Here is a 23,408-nt window from a genome sequence, read left to right on the forward strand (position 1 = left end):
AAAGTGTAGAGTTGAATTGATGAGTCAAGCGAGCGGTTGGAGGAACAGGAGCCTCGTCCTCACGGAGGAAGGGGGGGTGAGTGCTGGGTGCTGCCAGCGGAGGAGCGGAGTCAGAGGAACCAGAGTTTCCATCGCCCGTGCTTCTTGGCCTCGGCCTTGGCCTTGCGCTTGGGGGTGGAGGTGAACGCCTCGTGGCTGTAAGGCAGGGAGGCGAAGGGGGAGTCGTCCGTGGGGCACAGGCGCTTCATTAGGGGCTGCAACTTGTCCTCCTGCTGCTTGAAGTCCAGCTCCACACTGCGACACACACACACACACACACACACACACACACAGAGACACACACACCACACACACACACACACACACACACACACACACACAGGAAACATGGTGTCAAACATAAGCATGATAGCATTACACCTTAACACAGCTATGGCATTATTATCTTTATAGTTCCAGACAACACCTAGAAACGGCAACTAAAAATGTACCCCCTTACAAGGAGAGACTTGTGCTGTTTTGATGTCGCTACTGATGCATCATTCATTGTAATCTCTGATCTTTGGCTGAGAGAACTCTGAACCTTGATTTATTATTCAGGCTGAAATGATGGACTCAGGTAGTAAACACTGAGGTTTGCTCTGTACTGCTGCACTGCAGGAAAGCACAAGTAGAAAAAGCCAAACCTGCCCGTTGGAGCCCTCTGACGTAAGAGCCGGCCAGCCTAAAATCTGAGCCCAATATGATTTGCTCATAATTCATATTCTGTCAGCACAACTGGGTTTGGGCATCCCAGAGGAAAAATGTGTGGTGCAATGCTGTGAGAACTTCTGTGTGTACATGTGCGTGTGTCTGTGTGTGTTTGAGAGTGTATGTGTGTGCGTGTGTCTGTGTGTGAGTATTTTTATATCTGTCTCTTTCAGTCTGCCGAGGCGCACAGCATCGCGGCTGTGAGTCAGGCCTCGTCAGGATCAGTGTGTTCCTGTGGAACCTGTAGCCCCCGTACCTCTGTGTGACCTCAGGAACACTCTGCTCTCGCATCGGATCGCAGTCCGTCCGTCCCCCCCCCCTCCTGACCCATATCTTCTCCCCTGGAACGACCCTCATTTGTGTTTATTACCCTCAAAGCCCGCCCATGCCTCCTGTCACTCTGCCCGCATTGCATCAGCCACTGCCCATTTTTAATCATGACTCACACATTCAGTCGGGTAAACAGGATTATTTTTAGTATAGGGAAAGGTCATAACGGAGGTGGAGGCAATAACATTCAATTTACCGAGGCCCGGTAATAGCTTGGTATTTAGGGCTATGAGACGCACAGTCACAGCAGCAGGTTAGCAGGAGGCTGCACTGTGGGGACAGACTCATCTCTCATGCCGTCCTTCAGTGCACCGACCGGCCTGACCGCCAGCTCAGCGTCCGTTTGACACCTCCAGGGTCAGCCACAGAGCAGCTCTCAGGTGGGGCCCTAAGGAAGCGGACGCTGCAGCTTGCCCTTGTCTGAAGGACTTTTTATCGCAGCCTGAAGTGTAATACTTAGCACACTTTGTTCCTAACGGCAGTCTTATTGGAATGGGTTCTGTTGTAAAAGTGTCCCTAGCTGTAACCACATCGCAGTGTGCCAGTAGCTGTAAAGTTTAGTATTGGGAGTGTAGGGGTATAGAAATGAAGTAGCAGCTCCTACTGGCTCTTGTGGTTGCGATGCACAGCTGCACTGTTCAGAGATGTTGGGAAGGCCGGCGGGACGAGCACTTAGGTTGACGGGTGAGGTTGGGAGTGGTGGTGGAGGGGGTGGAGAGGCAGGTTTATCTCTGTGAGCCTTCATCCAAGTGTATGGTAATCCTTCGCCCACCACCTCTCTGACTGCTGCTTCCACGCTGAGCTAAATACAGAGGTTAAAGCGCTCGGGCTGGGGAGGGAGAAGAACTTAATCCACTAAAGCACACTCCTCTCCTGCCCACCCACTCTCCTTGGACTAAGGAGGCTGCAGTTGAAAGGGATACAGAGGTGCCGGTCTCTCTCTCTCTCTCGCTCTCCCTCCCTCTCTCTCTCTCTCCCTCTCAATCTATCTCTCTCTCTCTCTCTCTCCCTCTCTCTCTCTCTCTCTTTCTCTCTTTCTGTGACTGTGTATGCGTGTGTGTTTGTATGAATGTACGTGTGGCCTTGTAAGCCAGTGCAAAGCTTAGGTGGTGTCATACCAACCAAGAACTCTTTACTGTAGGTCTTGGTTATTGAGCTAATTGGTTGATTATAAGCGGACAGTACTGCCATCGTCTCAGCTGCTATTCAGAACACTCACTCAATATTTTAAAGTTTGACCTTGTGAAGGAAGCCAGCAACTTAGATCTCACCACAAACTCTGGTTCAGTTCTTTTTTTCTTCTTTTTCTTTTAAAGTCAGTTTCAGGTGAAAGGATTGTGGAGGCATTTTTAGTGCTTTATGCCTGAAATCCCCCAGCAATGAGAAGCCGTGTGTGTCAGCACCGACAAAAGTTATTCAGAGCTGAAACCCCAAGGACTGATATTTGACTGCATTATACAAATAGTGTTAGCGCCGAGCTCCCTAAGCATTCAGGAGCATTATAAAAATCACATTTCTCTACTGGAGTGTTGTAACTTTGAGAAATTGCACTCAGAGAAAAATGGCCTTTGAGCCTCGTAGGTTTCTCATGTGAAGCCACACAGTTAACGGTTTTGTGCTCAAGAAGGACATGTAATATAAACAGTCGAGGCAATTTCTGAATTTTCATCATGTCCTTTAATTCAGACTTGAACAGCAGGGTGACATCTTGGATGGATGTGTGTGTGTTTGTGTGTGTGTGTGTGTGTGTGTGTGCGTGTGTGTGCGTGCCAGAGAAGTGAATGTTATTGGACAGTCAGCACTTTTCATCTCTGTGAGTCAGGACTTTACAAGAAGGCAGAGTGCAGTGTGGCTATTAGCAAATTAATCACTAGGCAGAGTCTTGTAATTACAGCCTTATCAATCCAGCCCTGTTTGCATGGGGCCTTGGGCTTCATGTCAATAGCACAGGGGACAGGCAGAGATGGCACCAGTCTGGTCATCTGGATGAGAAACCAAGATGGCTGATCATCTCAGACCATTCAATACTTTTTTCTATTTCTATGGAGGGTGATACACTAGGGAAACACTTGTATGTTTTGGGTTCCGAAGTGAGCTGTTAAATGTGAATATGCACTAGTCTCATGAGTTATGTGCAGATGAGGGCACAACAATTCTAGCTACTGCAAAACTGAATGTCGTAAGTTCTTATTCTGAAAGAGAATCTTTTAAGAAACCAAAACTATGTTGTCTTTTATTTAGGTAGGTATATTTGTGTTAACCTATCTATCATGGCTTTAATTGTGTTCATTGAATATAGAGCAGCTGTATTTTCAGTCATAATGTTATCAATATGATGTACAGTGCAAATGCAGCTTTTGCGCTGTGAAGAGCTTAGCAATGAGAGGAGGCATCAGTCAGCAGGCAAATCTAGACCGAGCACCAAGGAGAGCGTTACGTGATCTTGCCTACGGTGAAAGCCAAGGGAAATAACGGTGTGGCCCTCTTGTGCATGTGTGCATATTCTCTCCTTCAGACATGAGGCTACCCCAACAGTGAGAAACAGCCTTCACTGGGACGCTCCTGAAAGACTCATGATCCAAGCGACACCGCAAAAGCATTTTGAATTATAGATGAAGCCAGCTTGTCTTTCTTCAGAGGAAATGCAAAAGGCACGTCTCAGTGTGTACTGAGGGCTGCCTCAGTTATGAAAATGAACTTAGCGTTCCGTTGGCCTCATTTCACAGGTGTCTGTTCATGGTGTTTTTAATTCACAGTGTAATCCTGTTCAGAGCGGACAGCCAAACCAAACAAGTAGCCATAAATCCGAGGAGAGCCGCTGCACTGGGACAGGAGTGTTATACTGTGCACAACACCTCCACGCTAGCTGTGATGTTGCTTATTCCCTGCTCTGAGACCTATGTTTAGTCAATACATTATGCCTGATCGCCAGGCTACGTAACATAGCAAGCCGTGGCATTGGGAATGGGGAAGAGGGGAGAGAGGAAAGTGGAGAGAGGAGAGAGAGGTGGTCGCTGTATTTTCCCGTTTTTAAGCTGTAATTAGCCACCAAAAAGGCACTAAAAAGCATACATCCACCCTGCCATTGTGGCACTCCTCACTGCACAGCTTAGAGCAGCTTTTCCTCTTCAGTCGAGTCTCCATTCAGAGGGAGTGAGAGATGATTCCACCCCTCTCTGCCCTTTGAAATAAGCTTATTACAGCAGATACGCTCCCATCCCATCCTCTTGGCAACAATTTAATATCAGGGATGAACATGTGCTTGTTAGCAATGTGCGAAGCTTATGTTCACTACATTTCCACCATAGGTGTCTCTTGCGCTTAATGTTAATTGTATTAGAGCACCCCATCATCCACCACCCCCCTCCCCCCACACACACACACACACACTACCTCTCTTTCTGAGTACATTTGCAGAACTGTTAGTGCATGCCCTTCCTTCTTTCTATTCCATTCCAATCCATTTTCCTCTCCTCCTCCTTCGCCTCTCTCTTTGGCCTCTCTTCTTCTTTCACTCAACACTGTTATTGCACAATATCCCCCATCTCCCCCTTCCTATCTGCGCTGGGGAAGACCAGTGAATGTCTCTCGTGAATGTCCAGTATAAATCATTCATCTCACAAGTGTCTCACTGGTGTATCTCCTCACAGCTGTCATGGCTAACGTGAGCGAGCCCGTCCCTGCAGTGCGCTCTGCTGATAGGGGGGATGATGCAGTGTGTATGCAGTGTGTAGGAGGCTCATTAAAATGGAACATCTGTATGTTCTTAGGTAAGGCACAGGTAAGACATGATGCTCCAGGCCATCACGCCGGACACTGGTTTTATTTTCACGCCCGTTGAAGTGTCTGCTACCGGCAGTCCGATCTTCCAACCCTGTTCAGCAGTGAACTTGGAACGGGGAGCCGAAAAGCTCATCTGTGTTCTGGCGTCGTCAGCTCTGAGCACACACTCATTAGCAAAGGGACAGAGTGAGAAGATAATCATCTCCCCTCTGAAAGAAAGATTCAAAAGACTCTTAATGAAAGATTCATTATTCTCAGACTGGCTGCCCGCTTATCACTCCATAGCCCCTCACAGTCACCGTGCTCCTCACTGCCATGCCCTGTGCCTTTCATCAAGGTGGGGATGGACACACACACACACACACACACACACACTGCATACCTGCATACATAGTATATAATTTCATGCATGCACTCTCCCATAACTATCCTCAGTTATGGGAGTGTGTATGTCTGAAATTATATACTGTGTATGCAGTGTATGTGTGAGTGTGTGTTATCATGCGAGTCTTCTCTTAAGTTGGAACTTTGGATGGCACTAATGATGATATGATACTATGATGTAGTGTGGTGTCAGAACAGAGCACTAGTCATGTTCATTAATCTCATCTTGATATCAGCTGAATAGGAAAGCACCGACCAGTTGATTTCGCCCATCATAATTTTTTCACAAGATCTGACATGAACATATTTCTGTAGCTTTCATTGGCATTACCGCATGTCGTCACACACGCACGCACACACGCACACACGCACGCACACACGCACACACGCATGCACACAAGTCACCAAATTCTTTTGAATCTGCCCCTCCCTTCTTCCCCCACACATTCCAGCAGCCTCAGTCTCCCAAGTATCTCAGTATCTATGGCAACCAACTGCCACAGTCAAAAGCCAGGCTATGGTGTTCAGTCTGGGAAACATGACAGTAGGACAAAGCGACGGATCTTCTGTGAGGCAGTGGCAGTGGCTAGGCAAAGCTTGGGTGTAATTCATGAGGAGTGAAGTAATCAGCTCTGCTGCCTTTAGTTCTGCTTCATGGTAACTCAGTATTGCAGAGGAAAACAAACTAACTAACTCGTACACACAAACAAACAAACAAACATCTTCCATTCCTCTCTCTGGCTGTGGATTAAGCTGCATTCATGCACTCTCAGTTGAGAGCCGTGTGAGAGACATTTTTGTTTGTTTATATTCGATAGCTGCGCTAGCTGAAGCCTAATGCTTATCGTCGGATGCGGCTGGTCTTTAATCATTCCCAGAAATGTTATCGGCGGGAAATGATCTTCAATTAATGAGTCATTAGACATGAGCCGCAGCGCTGCAGATTGGGCCGATAGACAAGGAATGACTCCTGCTTGTTTATCAATGATTAGAGAAGTAGGCCAAGGCGGAGACTGAAGTTGATACTGAAATGATATTTGGTGCTGATGCAACTACACAGGGAAAATCATAAAACCATCCTATGGCCAGACATTTATGAAGTGCAGATGAAGTCCATACTACTAACAGCAGATATACTGATGGCTACAGATGAAGTCCATACAACTAACAGCAGATATACTGATGGCTAAAGATGAAGTCCATACTACTAACAGCAGATATACTGATGGCTACAGATGAAGTCCATACTACTAACAGCAGATATACTGATGGCTACAGATGAAGTCCATACAACTAACAGCAGATATACTGATGGCTAAAGATGAAGTCCATACTACTAACAGCAGATATACTGATGGCTACAGATGAAGTCCATACTACTAACAGCAGATATACTGATGGCTACAGATGAAGTCCATACTTCTGCTCCTACTGTGTTTAGGTCCACTGCTTCTACTGTACTGTGAACTGAAATCGAGTGGACGACTGACGGGTGAAAATGATCCCTCTCTGACCAGCAGCTTCTCTGTATCTGTTGGTGCGATCACCAGCCTTAGTCGACATGAACTGTGCCGTGACTAAATTAGATTACAGCCTTTCCGGATGAACAAAGGGCCACGGAGGCGCCGCGGTTGAAAGCGACCCTCTTAAAATAAAGACACAGAGACCTTTTAAATGGGCTTTCATGCCACCACTCTTTATGCGCCATTTGGTGTTCCTCTGTTCCTCCGGCCCAGATTATGGATCACCCTGGGAAAATGAATAAAAACGCAATCATCATTTCTGCCTCCAATTTCCCTTTCATCTGAATGTCATGGACATTGCATTAGGCTCTGGCAAGCTCAGCTATACTAGTACCATATTTTGGATAGGGAGGGATGGAGTGATTGAGAGAAAGAGGGTGATTGAGAGAGGAGTGAACGGTAAGATGGATGAACATAATTCCAAATTCATATTGGACTGAAGGAAAGAGAAACAAGAGAGTTGGAACGGTAAAGGCTCATCCAACATGTGAAATCTGTCCCCGGTATTTCCCATTGGGGTTTGTTGGTGCGGCCACTGGTCCTGGACCAGGCTGGAGATATAGGGATACAACAGCCACTGGTCCTGGACCAGGCTGTGGGATATAGGGATACAATAGCCACTGGTCCTGGACCAGGCTGTGGGATATAGGGATACAATAGCCACTGGTCCTGGACCAGGCTGTGGGATATAGGGATACAATAGCCGCCTGCTGCTAGTGTGTGTGCTCAGCTCCATCTCTGGCTGAAGTGCATTAAGATGATTTATGAGCCCACATAGCCCAGGACTCGCTTTGATCAGTAAATGAGTTTGATAAAAGAACAGAGGGATGAGTGATTTACCACCGGGCAGGCTGCATGTGTACACACACACACACACACACACAAACACACACACACCCCAGAGGGGGGAGAGATATGACATTCTGTAACACACTCATGCAGATATATATACACTCTCTAGTGCTGCACACGTACCTGCACTTATTCATTTGGATGCAGACACAGTTGCCCATAAACAGATACACACACATACACATATTCATGTACTTTATGCTGCCATTTCAGCATTCACAGCCTACACTGATACACAGAGACAGATTGTAGGTAAGAGCACGTTCGAAGATGAATTACCTGTAGACAAACACACGCTGTGCAGATGCATATTTTCATATTTCCTAGTGCCTGTGCCTATGATAAAGGGCTAGAAAAATGTATACATTTCATTGTAAGCTATTCTCTCCTTTCATATCTCTCCCTGTCAAACTCTCCCTCTCTCTCTCTTTTCATATGTACTTGGAATGGAGTCACTCTCACTCTCACTCTCACACGTACACACACACATACACACACACACACTGGTTGGATAGACCGGAGAGGTGGTTTTCGTGGATATGCGTGTAATTAGATTGCCTTTTTAATCCTCACCCTCTGAATGAGGCTGCTAAATTTGATTCCATGTCCTCTGCTAGAAATACAGAGTGCCATCTGATCTCCCTACAGGTTTGTTGCTGTTATTTTTTGAAACACATGGCATGTGTCATATCCCCAAACCTCTCTCTAGACCTAAACCTCTCCTGTTGTCAGGGCAGGCTCAGGGAGTCTCTCTCTAGACCTGAACCTCTCCTGTTGTCAGGGCCGGCTCAGGGAGTCTCTCTCTAGACCTGAACCTCTCCTGTCGTCAGGGCAGGCTCAGGGAGTCTCTCTCTAGACCTGAACCTTTTCTCCTGTCGTCAGGGCAGGCTCAGGGAGTCTCTCTCTAGACCTGAACCTCTCCTGTTGTCAGGGCAGGCTCAGGGAGTCTCTCTCTAGACCTGAACCTTCTCTCCTGTCGTCAGGGCAGGCTCAGGGAGTCTCTCTCTAGACCTGAACCTTCTCTCCTGTCGTCAGGGCAGGCTCAGGGAGTCTCTCTCTAGACCTGAACTTTCTCTCCTGTCGTCAGGGCAGGCTCAGGGAGTCTCTCTCTAGACCTGAACTTTCTCTCCTGTCGTCAGGGCAGGCTCAGGGAGTCTCTGTGTGGCGGTGCAAGGGCCTGCGTCAGCTGCATCAACACAAACCCTTCCCAGCCTCAGCTGGTTGGTTTTCCACATCAGACGGCCCATATGTTATGCTAACCACACGCAGATTTCCCATCCCTCGGGGTCTCCTCTTTGTGCTCATCAATCCCGCTGTGCAGGTTATGGGAGATGAGGGGAGGGGTTTCTTTTCTCTCTTTTTTCCCTTCACACCCTCTTTTATGTTTTGATTTAGACACGCTGCAGACATTCTGAGAGTAAGCTCGTCACTTTGATGGCTAGGCGTGCTGCACACAATACATAAGCAGCCCATGTGAACCACTGGTTCTGATATGTTTTCGTGGTGTGGACATTTTCGTCTCGCTCTGGGTGTCCTGGTGGTGGCGGCGTGGATTCAAAGCTCCTAACATGCTTTTCTCCTCCACCACCAGCTCCCTTACTGACAGACTAAAGAGGAGAGGAGAGGAGGGAAGGGGGCATGAGGGTCTCACCCCTGCCCTGGCAGTGCTAAGCTGCCAGGAGGACACTGCCTCTAAATAAACTCGCCACCTGCGAAGGGCCTGGCTGAATCATCCCTCTCCATCTCTCCCTCCAACATTTTGTACACCATACTTAGAAACTCAGGGCAAGGATTGAGGGCAAGACGATGTTAAATGCACTTGGTCACATTGAACATCCTAAGCTGGGTACATCAAAGTGAGGCGTGTCTGTTCATCTCTCAAATGCTCAGCTGTGCTTTCTGGCTTGCAGACGTTTGTGTGTGCGTGCAAGTGTGTGCGTGCGTTTGTGCGTACATGAGCAGGTGTGTGCGTACATTTGTGTGCGTGCGTGAGTGGGCTCTGGTTGGTTTTTCTGAATGTGCCCGTGTGAATGAGTAAGATGTTGTGCGATTGAACTGCTACTTCAGATGAAGGATGTATGAGTCTGACTGGTTGTGTCAGAAGCACTGCACTGCTGTCATACTGCTGTCAGAGTGAACAGACCCCCAGGGAAACCTTCTTACCCAGGCTGAATGCACCCTAGAGACCCATCCACGTGGTCAGGAGAGAGTGATGTGTCCCAATTTGCTGTGTGTGTGTGTGTGTGTGTGTGTGTGTGTGTGTGTGTGTGTGTGTGTGTGTGTGTGTGTGTGTGTGTGTGTGTGTGTGTGTGTGTGTGTGTGTGTGTGTGTGTGTGTGATTGTGATGAGTGTGTTTGTTTTTTGGGGCGTGCTGTGTGAGGGAAAGAGAGTTGGGGTTTTCTGCACTGGAGGTGTTTGTGGCCTGCACTGCCCTGGTCTGAGCCAGCAGTGTTTAGCTCAGTTAGCAGATCTGATGGTGCAGAGTTCGATGCTTTCCCCTTATTCTCTCCCTTGCGTGACTGGGTCTTGAGCTCCACTCTCTTAAATACTTCCGTTGCACTTCGCTGGACCCCCCCCCCCTCTCCCTCCCCCCTCTCTGTTTCTCTCCCCCCCCTCTCTCTCTCACTCTGTGTCTCTTTCTGTGTACCTCTTTCTCATTCATTCTTTGTTAGAACTTGTATCTTGGCAAACCTCAGCCACATCTCTGTGTGAAGTTGTTTTAACTCATGTTTTATTAAAGTGCGTGAGACAGAGAGGCTCAATGTGACCTCAATAGCATCTGACTGTGAGTGGGGGGGAGTGGTCTGCAAAGACCGTGACAAAGCAATTTTTCTGCCGCAACACTTAAGAGGTGAATGTGCTTCAGTCATGGCATTTACTCACACATACCCGACTCGCTGACGTCCGAGTCTGTCATTTCCATGATTTTCATTTTCACTTTCATGCTCTGAATTGCCCTGAGAAGATAACACGTGTGTGGTGTGGTGTGGTGTGAGTGTGCGTGTGCGTGTGTTCCTTATCAGGGCTAGCAGGCTATTCAGATCTTTCTTGTCCCAGCGCCCACACTTGCCTTATCCCTGACCAACCTTTAAGTGCCAGAGGACAACATGAGTTTATGCGTTACGGACAAAGAGGAGGTTAAAAAAAAAGTCGCAACCAACCTGTAAATAATGCATGCGCTGTTCCGACACGTGTCGCAGTTGGCCGTGTCCTGTCCCGTTCGATAGGAGAGCCTGCAGGAGATAAGAGAAGGAATGAGTCATTAGGAGGCCTTGTTCAGCCGCTCCCCCCCCATTTGCTGCCTGTCTCGTCCGTTTCCTCATTCCTCATTATCTGGCCAGCGTTAATGCCGCCCCCGCCCCCGCCTCCAGCTCACTATATTCCCTCCATCACGCTGGCTGTTGCCGGAGGACACAGATGACACCGGCGAGAGAGAGAGAGCGCTAGGCAGGTGGAGGAGGACGAGAAGAGGAGAGGAGAGGATTGGGTGGGGGGGGGGGGGGGGGGGGGGGGTCGATTGAGACAGGAGATGAAATAATCTAGTTCTCTGTGCCAAACTGAGGAACTGTCAGGGAGAAGCTATCTGCAGGGAGGGATCAGAGGGAGCTGTTGCATTATTATATCGGAGATTGGGATCTCCGATTAGATTGGCTTGGATAGAGATGCATTTCTATTGTTTTTCATAGGAGACAATGAGGTTTTACAGTCAAGCGTCAGGATTTAGAGATAAACAACAATTTGTTTAGACACAATGCGAAACAGGCTAGAATGAATCATGTTTCCTGTCGCTGGCTCTTCAAGGTCAGCAGTATTCTCTGTAACTTTCTGAGACAAAGGGAGACAGCTGTCCACTGGGGGCATACTCCAGTCATCTGGAACGCTCATGGCTGATCTCGCTTACTGAATAGCTTGTCTATAAATGATGGCTATGTGTCCTGTCTAGTTTTGTAGCCCCATCCTCTCCCTTGGTAGCCACTCTGAAGACCCTCCCAGCCATGAATATTGTTCGTGGTCAGGGCACTGTTCAGAATCCTTTAGGCATTCTTGTGAGTAACTTAAAGCAGCACAACGGATCAATAGCTATTCGCTAACGGTATGCTAGCAGCTAAAACTAACGAAATCTCTTGAAATGTGCTGACTTTGACATTTTGACAAACTATTTACTCAACGACTGTCCTTACACAGTCAAACATCAAGCAAGTGCCACACAAGACAAAGCTAGATGGCAAATAAGCTACTTACTAGCTCGGCAAGTCGGGCTGCGGCAGGCAAAACTACATAACGAAGTTATATGCCTCTGGACCCTGGTAAGGCAATGGCACGGAGGTGATTCTCCATATTAAAAGTCATTGTAGCGCCCCAATTTTTTTCAAGCTGTTAAGGTAAAACTGCGTATCCTAACCCTAATCCTGAAGTATAATTGTTGCATAGTGTTACTTTAAGTATTCATCGCTGACGCACATCTTAATATAGAATGCCATGGCGTGAGAGAGACACATCCATACATTACAGTCAGGGAGGGTTCACACTTTTAATCATAGACAAGGTGTTTACTGTATTTCCCAAGTGTTAAGTTGTGTGAGTGTCTTGCACTTGTTTCATCGTCATGTTTCATCAAATGTTAAATAGGTCTTTGTATTGCAGCCTCATTGTGGAATGCAGTTGCCACTCTGTTCAACTGTCACCCTGACATTTCTGAGCATTGCCATTGTTTGACACGACAGCAGCTTAGACTCCCCCAGGGCATCACATAACATGAGAGGGAGATCCCACAGTCGGGGGTTGTCACAGCTGTGAGATGGTTGTCATGATTGAATAGGACATAATACCCCATTCCCCCTGAAAATCAGTGTTATGGTGTTGTGTGGGAATAGACACCAAATTCTTAAATCAAATTGTTAATCTATCCCCTGGCGACAGTAGCGTTAGTATCATTAACAGGAACGTCTCCAGTGGGGATTGAAACCATGGGATTAACATGATCGAGAAGGGCAAGGTGGAGGAGGGGCTTATTCCCCTTCATCCACAGCATTGATATCAGTGTAAGCCCTCGCCCCAGTGATGTCCTCACTCAGGATTGTTGACTCTCTTTGTGAAGCTATTTACCATCATCCACAATCTATTGTGATAATTTTAAAACCCCAAGATTGCCTTTTATTTGTGACTTTGCAAACAGTGTTTCATGGTTGCTATGGTTACCTGGCTGCTATGCTAGCTAACTATCTAGCTAGCGGAGGAAACTTTTAAATTACCTTAAATAGTTTAAATGGCCTATGTTTGACCAACACAAATGTTAGTTGCGAAAATGAATTTGTTCAGTTTGATTAATAACAGTTTGTTATCAAAGGTGAATTATCACTTTATCAGCCCCTCCTTACTTAACCTTTTACGTATAGACAAACACAACAGAAGAAAATGCCAAACTTTTCAGTTCCGATCCAAAGCAAGATGCTAATAGTAACCTATACACCTACCGATCAATTTTTGAACCACGGGGGCAGAATTATGTACCAGTTCAATAGCTAGTTGTCTTACTGACGTTGCATCATCTTCAATTTAACTTGTTACATTATAGTAGGAAAAGGTAGAAACTCTCAGGGTGCCGGTGCAGCTTCTCTGCTTGTCCCCCAAACACATACGATAAACTGAGCAGTTAAGTTCCTATTAACACACCCAGGCAACTGCCAAGTGTTGAGATGGCCCCCTGACCTAGAGTTAGATAGTTAGTTAACTGGCATGAGACCTTAACTATGATTCTGCCATGAATGACTCTATTTTAGTCTCTATAGTGGAAACCTTTGCTGGCAGTGCTGACTCCCTCATCTTCATTCATAGCTAGGTTAACTGGCGCGAGACCTCACAGGGGTGCACTCTCCCTAGCATTCAGTTAAATACACTCTGGTGGGAATACACGCACCTGTTTCTTTATCCTTATTGAAGACTGCATATGAATGCAAATGTGTTGTCTATTTCATGTTGGTTTTACCTGATGCATTTAAAGGTTTTGTATGTGAAAGGGGTATCTGATGCTCTTTCTCACTTTTAAGTCAGCCATTGCCTTCATTTCTACACCCTAGCGCATTTGAGTGCTTTAGCATACATTCAGGGTAGAAGTGGTGTGGCTTAGTGATACCAAAGGGCTTTGCACATTTTTTAATGAAAAGGCACTGTAATTGCAATTCATCACCAGGAATACATTATTATGAATAAAATTCACCATAAAATGCAGATAAATTATGCCTGAAAAGCCAGTGATTAGCTTTTTGTATCCCATGTATGTGCCATTGCAGGACTAGCCTGCCTGTTTGAGGGTGTGTGTGTTTGAGGGTGTGTGTGTGTGTGTGTGTGTGTGTGTGTGTGTGTGTGTGTGTGTGTGTGTGTGTGTGTGTGTGTGTGTGTGTGTGTGTGTGTTGCCCGCTGTTGAGAAAGTCGTCTCTGTTGACTGTAGTGTTTGTCATTGTGATTTGAGTGTATATACAGCCGCTGAAATAATTAAGAGACCACTTCAAAATTATCAGTTTCTCTGGTTTTACTATTTATTGGTATGTGTTAAAGTAAAATGTACATTTTAGTTTTATTCTATAACCTACTGGCAACATTCCTATCAAATTTCAAATAAAAATATTGTCATTTAGATAATTTATTTGCAGAAAAATGACAATTGGTCAAAATAGCAAAAAAGATGCAGTGTCTTCAGATCTCGAATAATGCAAAGAAAACAAGCTCATATTCATTTTTAAGCTACACAATACTAATCCTTTAACTTAGGAAGAGTTCAGAAATCAATATTTGGTGGAATAACCTTGATTTAAAATCACAACTTTCATGTGTCTTGGCATGCTCTCCACCAGTCTTTCACATTGCCGTTGGGTGACTTTATGCTACTCCTGGCGCAAGAATTCAAGCAGCTCGGCTTCTTTTCATGGCTTGTGACCATCCATCTTCCTCTTGATCACATTTCAGAGTTTTTTTTATGGGATTCAGGTCTCGAAATTGGGCTGGCCATGACAGGGTTCGTCTTCTCTGATGAGTCCAATTTCACAGTAGGTGCAAGACTTTGTGGCTTGTAGGCCTCTCCAGGTCTCCGTCTAACCATCAGACGACCATGTGTTGGGCAAAGCTGAAAATTGGACTCATCAGAGAAGACGAACTAGGAGACCCTCCAGTCCGCTTTGGTTCAATCCTTATGGTCTTTTACAAACCTCAGCCAGGCAAAGTACAACGTTGTCCCCGAAGAAAAACTTGCTTCCTTTTGCTCTGACAATGTTCCCCAACTCTGAGAAGTGTTTTTTCCAGCAGGGCAATGCTCCATGCCACACAGCCAGGCCAGTAAAGGTGTGGATTGAGTATCACCAGATCAGGACCCTGTCATGGCCAGCCCAATTTCGAGACCTGAATGTTGCCAGGAATGTTGCCAGTAGGTTATAGAATAAAACAAAAATGTACATTTTACTTTAACACATACCAATAAATAGTAAAACCAGAGAAACTGATAATTTTGAAGTGGTCTCTTAATTTTTTCCGCGGCTGTATATTGGTGTGGTGCCCTGTGGAGCACCTGCCACTGTGAGCTCCAGAGCAGCAGGAGCTGGAGCAGACCAGTGTCAACGCGCTAATAAAAATTAAAAGTGCGGCGTAAATCTCTCTTCGCCTGTCTGCCGCCTCTCATCCCCTCTGGCAGCTATACTGCGTGTGTTCATATCAATATCGCCCTTATGAGCACTGCTCTGGGACAGTGGTCAGATGGCTGTAAAAATGAAAGGCGGGCCCTGGCCGTCCTGTGCCACAAGTAATTACTGCCTGTCCCTGCTTGCCTCTGTTGACTTGGTGGAAGAGAGGAAGAAAGAAAGAGAGTGAAAGAGGGGAGAGATGGGTTGGGGGCAGTGACCCTCAGGGATCCTGTATTCTGAGCACTGATTCGGCTCGATGGGCAGATCGATAGTGCTGATGGGACATCCAGGCACGTCTCACACTCCCCCCTCCACATTCACTCGGTCTTTCTATTCTTCTTGACACCAGCCTCTGTCTTTTTGACCCTCTCCCTTATCTGTCTGCACGTCTTTCATTGTCCGTCTCTCCCCGCTCCCCTTCCTCTCGGTATTCCCTCTCCCACACATCTGTTTGATGAGCTGAAATAGTGCCATGGATTTCAATTTCACTGGCATTTGTGGATTGGAAAGCCAACTCTGTCGGCCTGAGCCTGCGCATAGGCAGCACAGGGCTTCAAGCTGTCCTTATGTGAAGGGCACAATAGTGTGTGTGTGTGTGTGTGTGTGTGTGTGTGTGTGTGTGTGTGAGAGAGAGAGACAGGGAGAGAGTGCGTGCGTGCACACCCTGTTCTAGAGCAGGTAGATGAGAAGTGGTGTGGGTACGGGACAGTTGCTGTAATTAATTGGCGTGACGACATAATGCTGTGGTATGGAGTTTATTTGTGGCCGGAGCATATTGGTAAAGGGGACAGTGATTTATTCCTAGCAGTGTGTGTGTGTGTGTGTGTGTGTGTGTGTGTGTGTGTGTGTGTTTTTGTGGGTGTGAGGGTGTGCCCTAGGCAGCACTGAGCTTTTGGGGGGTTTTCTCCCTCAGGAGGTGAGGACGTTGGGGGCAGCTGGTGGCATGGTGCCCTGGGGCTGCCAGAGCACGGCTGCTCTCCTCTCCTCCAGAGGCCATTGGTGCCCTCCCCTCCCCTCCCGTCCCGGCCCCGCGCTAACCTGGCGCTAGCAGCGCAGATAATATGTGAGTAATGGGCAGGCATGAGAAGTTTCTAATTATACTCCTCCCTGTCTAAGAGACAAGGCCCAGCGTGGGGGGATGGAGCCATCACGGCACGATTATTCAACAACACCAGCCAGCCAACAGGGCTACGGCTGCGTGAGGCTGGCCGCATGCCGTGCCGCGCTGCCTGTGAATATGCCCTGTCGTCACAGGAAAGAAATGATTCATCTACTGAAAGAAATAACTACATGGATGCTCTTGGTCTCCTAACTCCCGAGTTCAAAAGGACGACAGGTGCAAGTATTTTCTAGTTAGCTTTACTCCCGTTAGACATAGACCTTGTTTTTTAAATAAACATGCATCAGGCAAGAGTCACTGCATGTCTGCATGCTTTTCTTGACCTGATGTGACTGATCGGTCTCTCTGCGTGTGATGTGTCATTTCCCTTGATGTGGTGGCATGTCATCAGCAACAGGCATCATCTTGAATACATTTCACCTTTAGTCCTGGGGGCATTGCTTATTTGTTGAGGAAATTGCATTTCTGATGGGGACATCGTTTACTGCTATACACACATTTCTGCAGTGTTTTTTCTGACCTAATAAAAGAAATATTTATTCAACCTGTCAGTGGCCACACAGGTAGCGTTCAGCTTAAAGAATATAACAACCAAAGCAATTTGCACATAAAAGTTCTGCTAGATAAAGTTTGAAGAGAGGGACCTCTGAGCTATGCAGTAGTTGTGTACTTCAGCGTCTGCTTCCTATTTGACTCTTGGGTTGGTTTGTTTTTGGGTTGCTGCTGATCTCACGGGTACATCAAAGAGCTTTGAAGTTTTACAAGGTAGTTGGTTTCCATTTGTACAGCTTTTCCTGATTGCTAAGACCCATTTTCTGAAACAATTGAACATTTTCGCTAAACTAAAACTCATTATCGGTATCACATGTCAAATTCAAACTTTGCTCTTAGAAAACACACACTATCAGACTGTGTCTGTCTCTTACACACTACAGGGATCATTTGAAAACACTCCTATCAAAAGGTATTTTTTGTTGTTGTTATTTTCAGGGCAGTGTATATTATTTCGGCATACAGATTAACCTTACTGGACAAAAATGTCAAAACAATATTATAATAATAATAAAAAAAGAATAACTGCATTTTCACACTGATGAGAAAGAGAGCACACATTTTTGGATGTTTTGTCTCAAGAAAACAAACACCTGCTGATTGACAGATCAACATGAAAAGATCATCAAATTCAACAATATTACAGGAAAATTAAAATAAAGCATAGAATAAATACAGAAATGAAACTACTTTCTCAATCCTGTTTCTACTGTGGTCTGCAGCAGGATCACAAGATGGAACTCCTCTCTGGGCTGATTCAGCAAAACAAGATGTTTGCTCTTTCCTAATACTGTGGGGATGATGCCCTGGTGTGCATAATCTATGCCGAGAACAGTAACATTATCCCAAACGATAACTAATTGGGAGTGATCTTGTTGCCCTGAGTTGAATTTCCTCGCTTAGGCATATTGACTACTGGGCAGTTTCTTGCTCATCAACATAATAAATGTGCCTGCTTTCTCAGTTCTACCAAAACAAAAACATAATTCAGCAATTACTGATGTCACTGTAGAGTTCTTAAGCAAACACAATGACGTCCCAGTGTAGATACAGTACTTACATGCACGGCAGGTTTAGAGTAACATACATGTATTGCGGTTACAGCAATGCCAATAACGCTAAAACATGGACGTAGTTGTGAAATGGCTTACTGTGACTTTGGCTACACATGTATCAGCTCATGATGGGCTAGGGTAGCATGAAGTTCATCTAGAACTGCATGATGTTGACTACTTTATATACTTTATATTGACTACTTTATATACTTGATATTGACTACTTTAAATACTTGATATTGACTACTTTAAATACTTGATATTGACTACTTTAAATACTTGATATTGACTACTTTATATACTTGATATTGTGCTCTTTTTCACCCACGCCCTCGCCCACGCCCTCATCCCCTTTACGCTTGTTGGACTCTACCACCCCTCTGGTGTCTTGCCATTTCTACATTGTAGGATCCATTGATCCAAAACATATTGATTCACCAGTCGCTTACTTACTTACCTTTTACTTATTGATTGTGCAATTTGAATTGAGGTGTAAAATTTTGACAGCTTAATGTGTTCGGCATGAAGAATGTTTGATCATTGAGTTGAGAGGGGGATGCCTTGAGTTAATTCTTTTCATTGCATTTACTAAATGAGCAAAAGATTTACGCATTGAACACTGGGAAGAAAGTGTTTACAGCTCTGAGAAAAGTGCATATCTTTGAGAACTGAGACAAAGCTATAGGTTCTCTTCCTGAGGGGACCATTTAAAGTGTGCTAGCAATGAGGACAAACTGTAATTACAGTCTTGGATGATCGCCAGTGGCTTTGGTTTTCTGTACTCACATATTGCTGAAGTGACATATTTTCTGTGTATGTGGTGGAGGGGGGTGAGACTTTAACTGTCTGTCTCTGCCCCCCCCCCCCTTCTCTGTGTGTGTGTGTGTGTGTGTGTGTGCCTCTCATGCAGTTTAGTCAGATCAACTAAAGGGGGACAAGTTTCAAATTAGGCTTAGCTAACTGCCTCTTAAGCCATGCCATAAACAGAACATTCATTAGTATGACTTCCAAGAGCTCTCCTTACTGCCCTCTCCACTTTTCTCCACTTTTTACATTTCACTTTAAATCTGACAATAAGGAGATTAAGATATTAAACATGGAAATGGTCTTGATTCCGTTTTTTATGTTGTGAAGATTGAGAGGAGGGCTTAATTACCTTTTAAAGTGCACACCGTCTGAGAGCTTTCGAAAGAAGATGCCTGGTTTTTGAAGTCGGACAACAATACCTGGAGAATCAGTGACGTGTTTTGTGAGGGTGGGGCCTCACCATTTGAAAAGACATGGGCCGTTTTGACACATCAATGGCACCCACCCTTTCTTTCCCCTTTGCTCAATGTCAGAGCCCCATCTACAGCTGCCTGGCTTGGCCTCTGACCAGATAACAAAACGCTTTCTCCCACCTCCCTTCTTATCTGCTCTCTGCAATCTAATTGGACAGGGCTTATGGGGAAAGGCGGAGAGTCAAGCATGTGGTTCCATGCTCCAGGCTTTGAGAGCCCTTGTGAAACCCCTCCTACAGCCCGCAATGGTTCTTTTTATATTAATTTGTGATTTCTGGTGAAGCTTGTTTTTGCACTTTTTCTGTGAAAAGCTTAAATGACCATGGGTGCATAGAGCCAGCCGTGACCTGCAGGAGAGATGGGAGACCTTGGAGTATCTGATGAGTTTCTCATCTCACATGCCCTCAGCTCAAGCACATTCTTTCTCACACAAGGCACCAGCATTTTCTTCTTTGTTTTCCTGCTTCTTGGCTAAACTAGAAGTTGTTGTTTCTGCAGATAGGGACTGCATTGGAACCACTTTTGTAGTAATCAATTTATCAGTGGAATGGTTTTGTGAAGATCAACTATATTGTCTCCCAATGATGTATGTAGTCAAAACAAACTATTAAAAGAGCAGTTTGTCTCTGTTCTTAGGGGACTTTCTGCTAGATGTGTTCATTTGAACCTAATGCATCAGGACCTACACCCAAAGCCATTCTTTGTTACTGGTCTCTCACACCTCATGCTGAGAATCACAATGGCAAACATGGTCAGCATGAACATAAATGATCTGTCGTAATATCCACTTTTGTGTCTTCAAAAGAAATAACACTTACTTAAAATGCTGCTGGGAATGGGAAGCTGGCTTTTGCAGACATTTTAAAGGGTTGCGGCGCCTGGGGAAGGTAACCTTGGTGGGCGAGTGAAGGATGAGGCTTGTGTGGCACTACTTCATTCCCTGGGTCACTGGAGCATTAGGGCCCGAATGAGTGAGATGATGTTTTTGGCATGCACACTCGCTGAGTCTAATCAGCCAGTCAGAGATCATCACGGAAGGATTCGCGCTCCACTCCTCGGGAGGAATGTCAATTGGACCGGGAATGTGATGAGAAGGGCAAAACTCTTATTTTTTTTTCATGCTGTGAATTTTAGCTTATGCACTTGTATCAGTTGTTGTTTGTGCAATGTAAGACTGTGGATTAGTGTGTTCTTATCGTCATTTTCTGTAATGTATTTTAGAAACTGTTCTTCTCTGGTGCATACTTGTTATTACAGAGGGCAGTGTGTTAAATATTTACTCTTTGACAACATATTTTGTTTGGAGAGTAGTCCTCTAGTCCTTATTTATATCTTAATATAAATGATGAAGACCGACTCTTGCAACCTACCACTTCAGTGAATATCAAACCTACGTGATAAGATATTGTGCATAGATCCTTACACAGATAGAACATGCTTGAATGTAATTATAGCCTTTGACCTCTACCAAATAAACCTCCCGGTAACAGCCAGAAAGAGTGTGAAATCTAGATGTGCTTACCCTTCTCTGTGGGCCTCGCCCTTCTCCAGCTCCTGAATGACTCCCAGCAGCACCTTGATGGTTTCCTGACTGGAGCTGATCATGTTCTCCATGCTCTGGAGCTGTGCTTTGATCTTCCCGTCCTGATTGACAGGCACCATCTGTTTGCATGCCGCCCCGTCCGCGCCAGCCGCCCCGGCTGCCCTCCTCTCGGGCGCCGTGGCAGAGGTCGCAGCAGCAGCGGCGTCCCCCACCTCCTCCATGACGCGCAGCGGCTGTGCCGACAGGGTGCCGGCGTGGCACTGTGCCCGCGTGGTGCAGCTGGTGCGGGGGAGCGTCTGCGACTGGAGCCCGTTCAGCTGCAAGCCCTTCTTGCGTTTGCTGTGCGCTGACGGGCTCTCCAGGCACTCCACCTGGGTGAGGGAGTTCCAGGCGATGGGGCCCGTGACTTTCGACCCTTGGTCCGACTGGCCCCTACCGGAGCCCTGCTCCTCTGAGTTGAGCCTCTTAGAGGCCGTGAGGTCATGCTCGTGCTGGTGGAGGCTCTGGTGGTGTTTGCTCTTTGTGCCGCAGCGCTGGTAGTCCGTGGCCTCGTCCGCACTGACGCTGCCCGCCGTGTCGCCCTCGTCCGCCGAGCAGCTGAGCAGGATGGAGTCGGAGGAGAGCGGCCCGTCGGCACAGTCGTCCCGCCGCGGGTGGTGCTCCACCGTGGCCACGCAGGTGTGCAGCTGGGCACGCGTCTTCTCCGTACGCCCGAGACTACTGCTGCGCGACGACGACCCTGCCCTGGCCTCCGCGGGGTACTCGGCCGCCTTGGCTCGCTTCACGTCGATCACAAAGCCATTGTCCTGTCCCCGTAAGGGCTCCACCGCCGCCGCATGCTTGATTGTGTGGCCCTTCTTACGCTCAAACGGGAAAGTCTGGTAGCGCTTCCGCAGGTCCGGGGATGTCTGGACACCCGTGCTTTTGGTGACGTTGGGTATGGAGCGCCTGGCAGGGACTGTCATGTATTTCCGGTAGGGCACCTTGTAGGGCCCTGGCTTGCCTCCCTTCAATGCCGCGGCTTCAGCAGCTGCTTGTGCTGCCTGCTCATTCTGTGCCTCGCAGATGTCCTTGAAGCGCACCTGCAACGCCTTGTTCCGCTTGCGCACCTGAACCTGCCGACTGGCATCCTGAGTAGACTTCACCTCCAGGGCCAGAGAGGGCGCTGTCTCTGAGTCCGACTCCGAGTTGGTGAGCATGCACTTCCCAGCCTCCTTGCTCACCATAGTTCCTGTGGGCAGAGAGAAGAGGACAAGAGAGACAGTTAGTGGTGCTCTGGATTCTGCAAACTGCATTCACACTTGGTCAGTCTTCATTTTTATATACATAGGAAATTATTGCATTCTTGAAGTTGTAACTGTGTGGTTGCATTGCATCAATGGTCATACTGAGAAAATTCTGCAAAATGTCGTATGTATGGTTTGTTGCACATTCTCATCCATATTATACACATTAATGCCACCAGAAAGTAGATAAATAATATCCATGCTAAATGGCAAACATCAAATTACATTACAATCAATCTAATATACAAACTGCACAGGGAATGGAAGGGCATAGAACATCCTTTAATTTGAAAGTATACAAGTTTAAAATATGATCTAGACTTTCAATAATTTATGCTGGAAAGACCTGCAGTTGGTACATTCTCAGTATTAATAATGTAGTTTAACCTGTCAACAACATAGAAGGCTTTTTATCTTTCTCTAACTGTGTATAGGCTAACTATTTTTTCTCTTGGGGCCAGATCTTTTATCTAATGTGTTGCAGTCATTTCTGCAGTGCAGTATAAACCTGTCATGATTTTTATTCATCTGGTGCGCCACATGAAGAGCTGCTCAGATCCACATTAATCTCAGTGGAAGTGGAGCACTGAGACAATAACCCAATATGAGATGAGAGTGGCCAGGTTAACTCAGGTTAATGCTCCAAACCGCTCAATCAGTTGGCCTCTCGCTCACGTGGGATGGTTTGTACCACCTTCGTAAATGTATTTTTTTTTTGTGCAGAATGATTTTCCCTGGCAGGCCATATTCGAAGGCTCTACCTTTTGGCCTGTTCCAGAAACTGACTGTCATTTCATCATGGTCAATAACCAGATGTGCTCTGATGGAGGCAAGGATTGGTCTTACATGAATGATTTTAAATATTCAATTTCACTTTTGTTCATCTTAATTTGTCAGAGAGCATCCATTATGTTTACTAAGTACCCGTAGTAATCCTTTTTATGGCAGGAGCAGGTTCAGGGGGCGATATACTGTAAGCCCCACAATGCATCTCACTCTGCTGCAATCTTGAATGCATTTTGCAGCCAGTACCGTGCAAGGCTGGAAAATGTCTTTTGTTTGATGGAACACATTTGGTTGTGAAAAGTAAACATCATCTCTTTTGTGATGATGGTAATTAGCTACGTTACCGCCGTCCAGCTTTTTTCCCCCTGCCTTTCCACTTCAAGTAGCAGCATGAGTCCCATGCGAGTGAAAAATCTGCCCTAAATTCATCTCCACGCTGTGACGTCCCCCATTTAAAACCTGGACTGTCTGAATCGTTAATCTCTGTACTGGTA

At 46.3% G+C, this 23,408-nt stretch overlaps 2 protein-coding genes across 8 annotated transcripts in view; one reads left to right on the forward strand and one right to left on the reverse strand.

The window, feature by feature from the left end:
- Positions 1-23,408, forward strand: part of dock1 (dedicator of cytokinesis 1) — a 219,349-nt gene that overhangs the window by 93,627 nt on the left and 102,314 nt on the right. The gene's annotated exons all lie outside the window — the stretch shown is intronic.
- On the reverse strand, positions 111-22,068 carry insyn2a (inhibitory synaptic factor 2A; the record flags this gene model as incomplete). Its single annotated transcript, XM_080834747.1, has 3 exons — positions 111-294; positions 10,784-10,855; positions 20,822-22,068. The coding sequence occupies 3 exons, from the start codon at positions 22,066-22,068 to the stop codon at positions 111-113; spliced, it is 1,503 nt and encodes a 500-aa protein (XP_080690873.1).

This window comes from Sprattus sprattus, assembly GCF_963457725.1.
Source record: "Sprattus sprattus genome assembly, chromosome: 3".
Lineage (NCBI taxonomy): Eukaryota > Metazoa > Chordata > Actinopteri > Clupeiformes > Clupeidae > Sprattus > Sprattus sprattus.